A 14847-nucleotide genomic window follows, 5' to 3' on the forward strand; every position below is an offset into this window, starting at 1 on the left:
TGTTGGTTTGCTTGTTTGTCAGCAGGATTACGGAAAAACTACAAGCAAGATTTTCATGAAACTTGGTGGAAGGGTGTAGCATGAGCCAAGGCAACACATTCTCACTCCCAACTCATCATACCGCCGCTTGGACAGTGCCCTTCGGCATCGGAGACGGACGCACGGGGTACCCCTCTTGCGTTTACTTTTGGACAGACCAGGGACGGCGTGTCAATATACGCTCGTTACATGCATAGTGTCCTTTCAAAATAAACTTCTGTTTTCACAGTAAGTTAGGTTTAGGCAACACAGCTACTTAGTTAGGGCTATGAAACGGTCGTGGTTGACGTTAACTTCACTGACTATCAACTCACGTGACTAGTGACTCACAGGACCGATGATACTGACGACTCAGATGACTCACGGGACTCACGGGACTGGCGATACTGACGAGTCACGTGACTAAAGACCGGCGTGACAAAATAAGTCAACGTTACTTTTAGTTTCATACGGGACACGAACAGCGGTCTCCTGGTTGTCTTGTGTTTGTTTGACCCATCCACCTCCCGTCCTGCCCGCCCTGAGCGGACTCTCACGCTATTAATACGTCTCTTGCTCCAACCATCGAATAACGCCGCTTAGTTGAAAGCCCGGTTTGTCACATACTGTTACTAAAGGGTGCTTCCGTGCGTCGGGTTCTGATGTAATAATGGACAGTAGAGGCCAATAAGAAATATGTGAACAAATCGAATCAAGGGTCTAAGGACAGAGGGTGTTGTATGTTGTACAGATTGTAAATCCCTTTGTGATATTGGGCTATATAAATAAAATTGACTTGATAAATAATTCTCTTGAAATGGTCATTTGTGTGCACAATATATTTATTTTGTTCTCTGCATTTAGTAATCCGTGCCCTCAAATTACTTTAATCATCCCCCAGCATTACTTTACTTATTTTTATTTTACATTTCGTAAAATGTTATTTTAATCTTGGACTGAGATACTTATACATATAGATTTGGGGTTTCGGGTGTTCAACTGATCTTGGATATCCCCTGGTGAAAGTGTATTGCAATCCTCAAGAGAGAAGCACGAGAGGGGAAGTTGAAATTATTTGTATGATTTTGTAGTTATTCATTTGAAGAAGCAAATAATGTCATTCACATTCTATATGTACTGGGCTGTTGTAGGATCACAATCCGTTGCTACTAGTCAGAGGTCAATTAAGGTCACAGTTTAGGTGTAGTGCTTGTACTAATTAAAAAAAACAACTGCAAATGCAATAAAATCATATAAAATCGCTCTGGTTCAGGTTTAAGATAAAGTCAGAATCAAGTTTATACAACTACAGTTTTAAACAGCATTAATGTGGAATATTTCATGGAATACCGAGAGCTTTAACACATGATTTGAGGAACTGAACCTCGAGTTTATCCAACACTGACCTCCTCCCATCCTCTGTCCGTCCAACTGTTTCTTTCAGATTGACCAAATGTTCTGTAGCAACAAAACAAGCTCAATATAAAAAAAGTTGAACTTTTTATAACATTGACTTTTTTCAAATTTTGCACCAGTTTGCACATTTAATCGTTATCAGCATTTTCCTATTTCCTCTTTCCAAGTAGTTCATCAATGGTTCAGAATCAGGGCTTAGAACATATTTAATTGCAGTTCACCTTTCTGAGTCAAAACAGATTTCTACTTTCTTTTGATTTTAAGTTTTGATTTTATATGTTGTGCATTTATCTGACTATCGACTGAAACTCAATCATCACAAGAGTTGATCACAATATATATTCCTCTATCAACATTTTTCTAGGTGACCGATAAACAGGTCAAAGTGAGCTGACAGTAGGTGAAAAGAAAAGAAAAGAAAAGGAAAATGCTACTGTAATAATTATTTCCTGAGTCATTTACACACATATACAGACGTAGGCAAAGTTGTTGGTACCCTTCCGTTAAAGAGAGAAAAACCCACAATGGTCACTGAAATAACTTGAAACTGACAAAAGTAATAATAAATAAAAATTTACTGAAAATTAACTAATGAAAATCAGACATTGTTTTTGAATTGTGGTTCAACAGAATCATTTTAAAAAACAAACTAATGAAACTGACCTGGACAAAAAATGATGGTACCCCTAGAAAAGATGTAAAATAATTTGACCATAGGGACATGTTAAACTAAGGTGTGTCCTGTAAATAGCATCACAGGTATCTTCAAACTTGTAATCAGTCAGTCTGCCTATTTAAAGGGTGAAAAGTAGTCACTGTGCTGTTTGGTATCATGGTGTGTACCACACTGAACATGGACCACAGAAAGCTAAGGAGAGAGTTGTCTCAGGAGATTAGAAGGACAATTATAGACCTTCATGTTAAAGGTAAAGGCTATAAGACCATCTCCAAGCAGCCTGATGTTCCTGTGACTACAGCTGCTCATATTATTCAGAAGTTTAAGGTCCATGGGACTGTAGCCAACCTCCCTGGACGTGGCCGCAAGAGGAAAATTGATGACAAATCGAAGAGACGGATAATACGAATGGTAACCAAAGAGCCCAGAACAACTTCCAAAGAGATTAGAGGTGAACTCCAAGGTCAAGGTACATCAGTGTCCGATCGCACCATCCGTCACTGTTTGAGCCAAAGTGGACTTAATGGAAGACGACCCAGGAGGATACCAAATCATAAAAAAGCGAGACTGGAATTTGCCAAAATGCATATTGACAAGCCACAAAGCTTCTGGGAGAATGTCCTTTGGACAGATGAGACAAAACTGGAGCTTTTTGGCAAGTCACATCAGCTCTATGTTCACAGACGCAAAAATGAAGCATCCAAAGAAAAGAACATTGTACCTAATGTGAAACATGGAGGAGGCTCGGTTATGTTATGGGGCTGCTTTGTTGCATCTGGCACAGGGTGTCTTGAATCTGTGCAGGGTACAATGAAATCTGAAGACTATCAAGGCATTCTGGAGCGAAATGTGCTGCCCAGTGTCAGAAAGCTTGGTCTCAGTTGCAGGTCATGGGTCCTCAAACAGGATAATGACCCAAAACACAGCTAAAAACACCCAAGAATGGCTAAGAACTAAACATTGGACTGTTCTGAAGTGGCCTTCTATGAGCCCTGATCTAAATCCTATTGAACATCTGTGGAAGGAGCTGAAACATGCAATCTGGAGAAGGCACCCTTCAAACCTGAGACAGCTGGAGCAGTTTGCTCACGAGGAGTGGGCAAAAATACCTGTGGACAGGTGCAGAAGTCTCATTGAGAGTTACAGAAATCACTTGATTGCAGTGATTGCCTCAAAAGGTTGTGCAACAAAATATTAAGTTAAGGGTACTATCATTTTTGTCCAGGCCAGTTTCATTAGTTTGTTTTTTAAAATGATTCTGCTGAACCACAATTCAAAAGCAATAGCTGATTTTCATTAGTTAATTTTCAGTAAATTTTTATTTATTATTACTTTTGTCAGTTTCAAGTTATTTCAGTGACCATTGTGGGTTTTTCTTTCTTTAACGGAAGGGTACCAACAATTTTGCCTACGTCTGTATACGTTTGCACAGAAACGATACTTCACACCAACTCAGTACTAAACAGGATACGGTTGAGATCAAAGCATAAAGTATGTGAAATCTGAAAAAGCTTTAATACAGCTAATCCTGGAATTGATGCTGCATGACTGAGAAACACTGACACTTTTCATTACAGTGTGAAAACGATTTCCGATTTCCTTTTTAAGATAATGTACTGTACGAGTCTATAACAGAGCAGGTTAGAAGAAGTAAACGTGGTAGATGGAGTGTCTGGAAGAGATACCAGATTAAAAGTCTGAGAAATAAAATCATCAGCAACCAGGGTCAGCAACCTTTACTATCAAAAGAGCCATTTTAGGCAAAAAACGACAACATTTGAGCATTGTGATGACGGTAACAGTTTATAGTCTAAGTATATAGTATATAAGTCTGATGCAGTGAGGGCCCAAGTGCAAATGTACGACGGAGTATTAGGGCCACATTGAGGGAAAAAAATCTGAGATTTCCAGAATAAATTCATAATATTACGAGAAAAAAAGTCGTAAAATTAAGAGAATAAAGTCATAACTTTACGAGAAAGAAAGTCGTAATATTACGAGAATAAAGTCATAACTTTACAAGAAAAAAAGTTGTAATATTACGAGAATAAAGTCATAACTCAACGAGAAAAAAAGTTGTAATATTACGAGAATAAAGTCATAACTTTACGAGAAAGAAAGTCATAATATTACGAGAATAAAGTCATAACTTTACAAGAAAAAAAAGTCGTAATATTACAAGAATAAAGTCATAACTTTACAAGAAAAAAAGTTGTAATATTACGAGAATAAAGTCATAACACGTAAGAAAATAACAAGTAAAATTACTACTTTATAATATTATGACTTTATTCTCATTATACTATGACTTTTTTCTCTTAAACTTCTGACTTTATTATCATAATATTACAACTTTTTTCTCGTAAACCTATGACTTTATTCTCGTAATATTATGACTTTATTCTCGTAATATTATGACTTTATTCTCGAAATCTCAGATTTTTTTTTCTTTTCCTCAATATGGCCCTATAATACTCTATATTGTACTGTCGTACCATAGACCTACAACTATGATAAATAAAAATGAAAATGTAAACAAAAAAACAGTTATTCATTTCCATTTTTAAAAATCCACAGGGAGCCACTGGAGAGGGGCAGGTTGCAGACCCCTGCGTTAGAGTAATCTGGGAGCAAAATCTAGACTGGTCTAACACTACAGACCAGTCTAAATATATCTTATCTCTGTAAAACCAGCCCCATGACTTGTTTTCCTTTGACCTTAAGACAAAACTTGTGAAAAAAGAAACAGACTTTGCTTCGCTTCTCCTCGTTTTCAAGATAAGATGAAACTTTGATTTCTAAAAAGACTTTGTGTTGCTGCAGAAGTAAAACTAAAGGACCCAGCAGAGAATAGAAACAAGTCACCTTCAACTGCTTCCTCATGACTGGCACTGCACCACTCACCAAATAAAACAGCTCTCGTCTGCAGTTTGTCATGTTGAGGGTACTATACCAGCCTCTAAAGGAGAAACCCATCTGTTCACCAACAATGGAAACCAGTGAATTTCAATTTCCCGACATTCTAGATCAGAATAGAAAGGTCAGCCCTCCCTAAGAGATTCTGCTGAGTGAAGAGCTCACTGGAAACCCGACTGCTTACCTCAGCAAGATTTCATCAGATCAGTAGTGTTACTCATTGCGCGGTTCGCCAAGTTTTAATCGTCAGCATGATTGACAGCAAATAAATACACATGATTACTAAAATATATAATTATATTTAATATGCAACAAAACCCGCTCCGGTTTCAAGCAAAGTAACTCGGAGCAAGCAGCATTTTCAATCATGCAAAATTGTGTGTTTTTTGGTGTTTCACAGTAAAGCGGCCCTCCTTTTGACTGTGTCCTGCAAGCAGTGGAGGAATGTAACTAAATACATCTCCTAAAGTACTGTACTTAAATACACATTCGAGGTACTTGTACTTTACTTGAGTATTTCCATTTTCCACTACTTTCTACTTCTACTCCCCTACGTCTCAGAGGTTCAGAGGTAAAAACTGTACTTTTTACTCCACTACATTTATCTGACAGCTTAAAGGGACTGTTTGTAACTTTTTAAGCGTATTAATTGTACCGGGTCGGGACACATGCGCGCTCGCATATGCGCGCTAGCGTGTGGCCAGAACCTCTCCTCCTCTGCCTGCTCGCCTTCACTCACACAGCACGCGCGCGTTCTCGCTGTCTCGCTCCACCTCTAGACGTGAACGCGCGCTCACTACACACTGCAGGAGAGTTAGTTTAGCTCTGAGAATATCTAGTGAATGTACAGTGGACGTTTGTGCAGAAATAACTGCTGCAGCTCCTCCAGACCAACAGAGGTTTTCCGTGTCTTGTGAAGTGACGGGGCTCCGCAGCGAAAAACTTTATCATCTCCGACCAAAACTCCAGTGTCTCCGGAGAGGGAGACACCGGAGGCTGAGGCAGGAAAAGCCAACGCTAGGATCAGCATTGATTCATGGAGAGACCTTCGTCTGGTCAGCTAACATTACTGCCAAGCAGCTGAAATATAGAGTGATATTGTGCTTTTAGCTGACGTGTGTCGCCTCACTGTTTTGAGTGATGTATATTTAGAGCGAGCAAGCGCGAGCCCGACGCTGACTTTCGTTGACTTAACGACCACAGGTGTCGCTGTTAACAAGCATTTCTTAAAATTACAAATAGTCCCTTTAAGTTACTTTCCAGATGACAGTGTTTCATCCTCTTCCTGTCCAGTGAAAACCAGATGTCTCCAGATGTGTTGATGTTGAATGTTTGTGATAAACTGAAGTATGAAGTGTTCCTTTATGTGTTGAGATAATTCTCCTCCTTCTGAAGCTAAATAAACTCTTTAAAAAGCCTCTTGGATCAGCAGGAAAATGCATCGTCACAAAGCTGAAGACAGACTTAGACTTTTTAGAGATACGTGGTTCTCACAGGACAGCGACGCTACAAACATATGATGATCTTATAGACCATGATGCATTGCTGTAGATTAAACTAGCCAACAGTATAGAAAGGAGTTAAAATGCAACATACACATTAATGCAGCAGTGATATTAATCCAGATATAATAGGAAAACACTGACAGGGAACATTTTACTGCAACATCAATACTTTTGCTTTTAATACTTTAAGTACATTTAGCTGATAAAACAATATACTTTTATTGAAGTAAGGTTTTGAAAGCAGGACTTTTACTTGTAGTGGAGTATTTTCACAGTATGGTATTAGTACTTTTACTCAAGCAAAGAATCTGAATACTTCTCAACCTCACAACATTAGAGGAACTCCTGTTGTAACTGCACTGATGTGGAAACTGCTTACCATGCCTCCTCCACATGCCCACATTTTCTTGGTTATTCCATTAACTACTCGTTTCATTGTTCTTTTAATGTACTTTAAGTGTTTCTGTATCAGACAGAGGGCTTCACTACATGAAAAATGTTTCCATTTTTAAAACTAAAACCTTGCACTTCTTTAGTTTCCACTTAGAAACAAACAAATCTCTGTTTACTTCATCATTTGAGGGAAAGTTTCAACCACCCACTGTGTGGTGTTCACACGTCTTATTTCACTGTAAACTGTCAGTTACAGTTGCCCACTGGTGTTAACCATTAACCGATGTTCTTGACTCATAAGATACAGGAAAGCTCGTATACTTTAACGCTACATAGACCAGAGCTGCCACGCTTGACATTTGATATCTTTGATATCTTGTTAAGGTGCCAACCACAAGTCTGCTGAGCAACAGAAAATGGCAAATGGTGTGAAACCTCGGATGTTTTTTTTTGTTTGGACAGAAACAAAAGCAAAACTTTGAGCTCTTTTTTTGCTGACTGCTGTACCATGCAGTCAACCACATTGTGCGATGGTGTGAAAATGTAGATTTTGTACAGTGGTGGAAGAAGAATTCAAATCATTTACATAAGTAAAAGTAGCAATACCACAGTATAAAAATACTCCATTAAAAGTAAAAGTCCTGCATTCAAAATTGCATAGTACACAAGTAAAAGTACAGAGATATTAGCAATAGAACGTACAAGAGAATGCAGAGTGGCTACTGTCAGTGTTATAATATTATATTATTGGATCATTGTTAATGACGTATTAACATGTAAGCAGTACTTTAGTGTAGCTATTAAATAAATGTAGTGAATTGCAAAGTACAATATTTATCTCCAGAATGTAGTGTAGTATAAGTATAATGTATCGTAAAATGGAGTACCTCAAAAGAGGGACTACTGGGAGAGCGATTGTTTATATATATATATAGACTTTATATAATATATTTATCTTCTTTCTTAACTCTTGTTCAGCTTGGTTGTCATTGTTTTTTAGCTGTATTTCTATTTCTGTGTATGTACAACGAGAGCAAAATAACCAGAGTCAAATTCCTGGTTTGGGTACTAATGCCAAAGAGTATAGAAGCAAAAGAGACGAAACTCTGGTGGGGTTTTTTGACAGCCGCTGCCGCCATTTTGGACTGAAAATGCTTATTATATTCTTAATATTTTATTGTTCAACACAGGCCATTTTGGTAGAATATTACAATAGAATAGAAATAATTTAGTTTTACTTTCGTACGGCGCTTTGTAGGTGGACGTTTTACTGGTGTCCGGTAGTCGCTTTCAGTCCAAAATGGCGGAAGCGTAGCTTTGCTGCTGGGCGTTGACGTTGCAATTGAACGACCAACTGGTTTTCACTTCTTGGCAATGTACAGTACGTTCTTTGCTAATACCTGGCCAATATCATCACTTTCATCGACCTCATTTTCAGCAGCATCAGCAGCTGTTTCCGGGGAAACAGTTCTGATAAACCAAAGTTAGAGACTAGCTGGTGATGAAAGTGGAACATTTAGCAGCTGAAGAGTCAGATATATCCACTAGGAGTTACTGGAGAGCAACACAGAGCTAAAAAGCAGTAATTATTGGCTTTACATTCACCACATGGACACAAATACGACTCCAAAATGAATGCTAATGTTGATTGGTATCTGCTTGGCGTGATAAAATGTCAGTGTTGTTTTTTCAGCTAGTTTTACTGACCCTAATTAACCAAAAGATCGACTCATGCAGGACTAACATCTTCTTTTTAGTACCCAGAAAGCTTTGGATTAAGGAAACATTTCTTAGAGTGTTAGTGGCTTCTTTATATACACTTCCTTCTCTCTTACCTGCTGCCTCGGTCACTGATTCGCCCTACAGGATCCAGATGGGCTGTTGAGTTCCTCCATTCACCACGGTTTCTTGCTCAGCGTCCAGTTCTGGTTATGACGGCCTCCTTAATGGACAGACAAAACAATCACATATGCCATTCAAAAGTTTAAAATCAGCTGTTATGTTGATGTTTTCTTCATTCCTTCAATATTATAACCATTTTATCATTATTGTTTTCCATTTCAAGATGGATTTGGGGATTTTGTCTAATTTTAATACCTCAAAATCAGTGGTGTCAGAAGTACTCCGATCTTTTAACAATACTACAGTGTAGAAATACTACACTGAAGTAAAAGTCATGCATTTAAAATTTTACTTGAGTACAAATACATAAGTATTAGAATTGAAATATAACGTTACTTCTATCTACTATCTGAGATGTAGTACCAATTTGAGATACTTTGTATACAGTACTACTGGGTAGGTTATTAGCTAACAGTACTGCATCATATTATATAAGCATATTGTGTTTTTATGTATTAAAAAAAAAAAAGTAACTAAGTTTTAAATAAATGTAGTGGAGTAAAAAGTACAATTTCCCTCTGAGATGCAGTGGAAAGTAGCAGACATTAACGTTACTCAGGTAAAATACAGGTACAGTAGCGCTACCTCAAAATGGTACGCTACTTAAGTAGGACTACAGTACTTCAAATGTACTTAGATACTTTATGTTACACCTCTGAGTAGAGCTGTGTAAAGATACCTAACTTTAATGTTAGTACTTAGCTGGCTAAAATACAACAACAACATTTTGCTAATGTTAGCAGCTACATTAGCATAGCACCAGTTAGCTAGCTGATGCTAATGCTAGGTTTCAGCTAGTTAGCTTTAATTAGCTTAATAAACATCAAGTTACATCCAGTTATTAACGTTACACAAACACAAATATACACAGACGTTATTAACCACAGATATATCTTAAATACAGAAGAGAAAACTCACATATTCACTGACTTCTTCACACCAACTGCCTCCTAAAGGATCAATTAGAGGCTTTAACGAAGGGCAACATGGCGCCGGTGTTGTAGCTTCTGTTTCAACGGCTGATGTGCGTTTCTCTAACGCAGAGGTCAGAGGTCAGGGGTCAGAGGTCAGAGGTCAGGGGTCAGCTATCTTTATTGTCAAAAGAGCCGTTTTAGCCAAAAAAATTAAAATAAAAAATCTGTCTGGAGCCGCAAAACAACAACCTGAGATTTCCAGAATAAAGTCATAATATTACGAGAATAAAGTCATAACTTTACGAGACAAAAGTCGCAATATTACGAGAATAAAGTCATGACTTTACGAGAAAAAAGTCGCAATATTACGAGAATAAAGTCATGACTTTACGAGAAAAAAGTCACAATATTACGAGAATAAAGTCATGACTTTACGAGAAAAAAGTCGCAATATTACGAGAATAAAGTCATGACTTTACGAGAAAAAAGTCGTAATATTACGAGAATAAAGTCATGACTTTACGAGAAAAAAGTCGTAATATTACGAGAATAAAGTCATGACTTTACGAGAAAAAAGTGACAAATGACAAATAAAGAACCTTGAACTAATGAGTATTTTTACTTTCGGTACTTTAAGTATACTTTGATGCTATGCACTTTTACTCAAGTAAGATTTTGAATGCATAATGTTTACTATTACTATTTTTACACAGTGGTATTAGTACTTTTACTTAAGGAATAGATGATTTGAATACTTTTTTTCTGAATATTTTGTTACCCAGAAAACTACAGATGATGGAGACGCTTCAGAAATAAAAAATAGTCCCAACTCAACAGCACCATCTTCAGTCCATGTGTGTACACTTTACTGACTCAGTTTTCTGGCCTGTTTTAAAATTACTACTTAATAACATCAATATATAAGGAAAGAGAGATAACTGTTTGCTCTGTGTACTCAACCGTGGGGCAAAAACGTGTCGGTTGCTCTTGGAAAACGGGAAAAAATGAGGATGGAAAGGAAGTCAATCTAAGCAGAATATTAAAACAAGTGGCAAACAAGGAAAGAAATATATTAAAAGCCTTTATTATAGTGGCTAAATCATTAAAATTTAAATGTTCCGAAGCCCTGATGAAGATCTACAGTGTTCAAAACTTGTTGGCTTTTTTAATGATTTAAAGGCTATAATAAAGGCTTTTTAATATATTTCCTTCCTCGTTTGCCACTTGTTTTAATATTTTAGAGTGCCTGGATTGCCTTCCTGTCTAACATCAATATATCAGTTGTGGAGGAGCTTTCTAAAGTCTGATGAAATAACTATGATGCCATCAGCCAGGCAGGTGAGGGTGTAGTAAAGATGCTGCCATCTACAGAGCATCTCTAGATAATGTTGTGCAGAGCGCCCTCTTCTGCTGGAGGAAGAGAATCACAAACATCTCATGTTTGATCATGTGAGATGCATTTTATACAAATTATCCTCACTGGTTTGTTAACTTTGGAGACTGAGATCTAAATTATAATTTAAACAACACTAATGATTAAAAACACGACACAGAGACAAACTCAAATTAGCTTTTTATTGTTAAGAAGTCATTTCTGCAGAAATACCAACAAAAAGAAAAACTTGATTCTCTATAAATTTAGGTTATACTAGCTTTGTTACAATACAATAATTTGTTAGAATTACTAAAAGAAAACAAAAAGCTCAGGGAGGTGAGATGTGTGCATAGCTTATAACAAACCTCCAGACAAAAAAAAAAAAAAAAAGAATTAAAAAGGAACAAAAATATATAAATAAATGCTTTAAAAGAATACTAAAGGCTGTGGTGATGTAAACCCAAAATCAGACTATACGGTCAGTGGTTCATCCATGTGATTAATAAACATACACCTGCAAAATACAACAACAGAGTAGTGTAAAGACAAGTGATTCAACTTATATATAATGAGCTGGATTCAACCAGCGTAGTGTGAACAAGATGTGAAGCAACAAACTAGAAAAAACTGCAGCTTCACTGCAAAAATAACGTCAATAACTGATAAAGAACGGAGTCTTAAAAACTGATTTTTTTTTTTATTGTAAACGAGGGAAAATATTCTTTAATTTGTTTCTGATGCAACTAAATTAGGGATGAAACAATAAGTTGATTTGTTGCTCGACAGAAAATTAATCGTCAGTAATTTTTTCTATTATTTTTCAAGCACGCATGTGAATCATTTTTCAGATTGTCAAATGTGAGAATTTGCTTTTTCCTCTATTTTATATGATTGTGAGCTGAATTTGAAGATCAGATCCTGGACTCTGGGAATTTTTTTTTACTATTTCTCCACAATTTTTCTGACATTTTATAGTTTATACGATTAACCGATTAACCAATTAAGCAATTAATCGAACAAAGTATTGCCAGATTAAATTGATGAGGAAAATTATCATTATTTGCAGCCCGATCTTTGCACATAAATCCAAGAGATTTGTGACTTGCATTTGAAAAAGGAGCATTATTTCTCAGACTAACAGCTTATTGTTTCACCTTTTTTTACAAATAGAAAAAAAAAGATTTTAAGACTCTGTACAAGATAAAAAAAAATCCTTCTTGTTCGGTCTTGAGGTGGTTTGCAAACAGAAAACTAACCAAAAAAAAAAAAAGAAGCATCAACCAGCCAGCTGGTTGCCAACATTACAAATCCTCTTCTGTGTTTGTCTGCGCTACAGAAACTGGTCCTTTTTTTCTGCCTCTTTGGTGTTTGTTCATCTGAAGACAGCCGTAAACAAACTGGGAGTAAACATCCTTGTAAACACCAAAGGGCATGGACTCATGTACAGTAGAAACCTGACCGTTGCTCCACCAGGGGGCAACGGAGACTTTTACAGTCTGCAGGAATCCCTCATCATGGACTCTTTCCTCAAATCAAAACCAGAACAGTTTGTACCACAGATCTAGAATCAGCTGACCTCACATTTAGTTTGAATGTCTGAAGGGTGAGGAGAGAGGAGAACTAAATCTTATACAAGTCATCCTTCGTGGAGATGGGAGCAGCAACATGCAGTGGGATTCCCCAAAATGGGCTGCACCTGCAACAAGTTACAACATAAAACAGAACAAAGAAAACAGGAAACAACATTTCTCTCCTCACCATCACTAGCACTCTGTTATCACAGTCGTCGTGGTGCTTTAGGATCATTCAAGAGAAACTTTACAGGCACAAAGTGGTTCTACTGCTTTCCCCCGATCAACAGGGAACAACTTCAAACACAAAAAAGACAGAAAGCGATTCAGAGCTGCTGCATCTTTCACAGCCGCTCAGTGGTTTTCTAAACTCAGGATCACATTCAGTGTTTGGATGTGCTGCACAACAGAAAGTTATTTTATCCTGTTGTGCTGTTGGGACTCGTTTTAGAAGTTTTAAAAGGTGGAAACATTTCCCTGCTGAACATTACACATTAACTAAACTCCCAGTGAGATTCTTTACTTTTCAGAAAGTTTGCAGCAACAAAAATGTGTCAGATTCATTTTGATCACGTGGTGAAGAAAAACAAAAACTACTGAATCAACAGTAAAACCGCTGCTAAACATCGGCGGCTGCACAACTTGTGGCCAAATTAAAGTTTCTATAACCTGTCAGCTCAATGGGATCTTAAAGCTAAATGACTCAACAAAAGGATTGTTGGTTCAGATGAACACATCATCCTGAATAATCAGCTTTATAATCAATAGTCCGTTTTGTTATCGGAGGTGAACATAAACCATTATCATCCATGCGTCCCCACCAGTACATCATGAAGTAACTTCGGTCCAGCCTGCAGTAACTTCCTGTTCTTGTCTGTAACTGGCTTTACTGTAGTTTCATTACTCAAACACAACATGTAGTCTCTAAAATTCAGTTTTAAAGGATCATTTTGGCACAAATTTTACCATAACAAGCAGAGGTCACTCGTCATTTCAGCCCAGTCTCACGGTAAAGCGTGTAACAGACCTGCCTGTCCACTGGAAGAAAACGCGTCAGTGTCACGTTTACTTAGTTTGCGTACTTATTTTAAGCCCAATGCTAAGTGAGTGCTAACCCTAACTGCACTAACAGTTACAGTACTATGACAAATATAGTACATACTGTACTGCAAGCAGATAGTATTCAGTATGGAACGAGGAACATTTCAAATGCTATGTTTAGTTTGGATCATGCTACTACCACCAGGGCAGTTAGCAGAGAGCATATGTTTTAAGAATAAACCGGGGACACATGGATGATTTTGGTGTCTGTATCTTTTATCACTTAAAGCGTCATATTAAATGACTGAAATCTCTGGACTTCTTTAGATCTATATCCCCAATCCAAAATCTAGTTAGGTAAACACACCACGAGGCAGTATATATCAGAGAAGCGTTTTTGTGTGCATCGTCGCCCTCAACATCACAGAACGACAGCTGAACGGAGTGCAGACGACAACAAGTGCCGCCACAAACTTCACATAAAGTGCAAACTGACGAGGTTTTCCCCCTCATGGCGTCAGACCGGCTGAAGCTCAGGAAAACCAGCAGCGAGACAGAAGACAGAAGACGAGATGATCCGCCACCCACAGGTCAACATGTCCGCCTCTCTTGCTGCTCGGTTTAATGGCTCTCTATCACCACGGGCTCGTACCCGCCGGCAGACACCCTGCAGGGACACGAACACACAGAGACAACAGTCAGACGGGGGGTTTGAAATGCAAAATGAACCCTGACAGGGTCACAGAGGGGTCCTGACTCGCTGTACATTATCCCACTTTTTACTAAAGAGATGAATCACTTATTTCTGTTTTATTTATTTGCACAATAAAACAAAGCAGCAGTTGTGCAGGACAGGTGAGATTTATAAATTCTAAAATACAAAAACAAAAGTCATGTAATCTACAAAAGTAAACAAACAGGCAAACATAAAGCAACACAAACCAAGCATAAACATAACATAAATCAGGAACTATCTAATTAAAGAATAAGTAAACTAGAAATATGAGCAGATATGAAAACTTTGTGATGTTTCATTCACATTCTTGATTAACCACAAAACTGTTTTAGTGCCTCAGATTCTTCAGAGCAGAAATGTTTCTACAACTAAAATTCTAAATCT

At 37.5% G+C, this 14847-nt stretch overlaps 1 protein-coding gene across 2 annotated transcripts in view; it reads right to left on the minus strand.

Annotated features, from left to right (window-relative positions):
- Positions 1-11301: 11301 nt before the first annotated feature.
- Positions 11302-14847, minus strand: part of fam102aa (family with sequence similarity 102 member Aa) — a 38761-nt gene continuing 35215 nt past the window's right edge. For both annotated transcript variants that reach the window (XM_037778039.1, XM_037778038.1), the window contains one exon: positions 11302-14394. In XM_037778039.1, the coding sequence (XP_037633967.1) occupies positions 14349-14394 (46 nt within the window). In that variant the 3' untranslated portion in view covers positions 11302-14348. The remainder of the gene's footprint in view (positions 14395-14847) is intronic.

Source organism: Sebastes umbrosus, chromosome 8 (genome assembly GCF_015220745.1).
Source record: "Sebastes umbrosus isolate fSebUmb1 chromosome 8, fSebUmb1.pri, whole genome shotgun sequence".
Taxonomy (NCBI): domain Eukaryota; kingdom Metazoa; phylum Chordata; class Actinopteri; order Perciformes; family Sebastidae; genus Sebastes; species Sebastes umbrosus.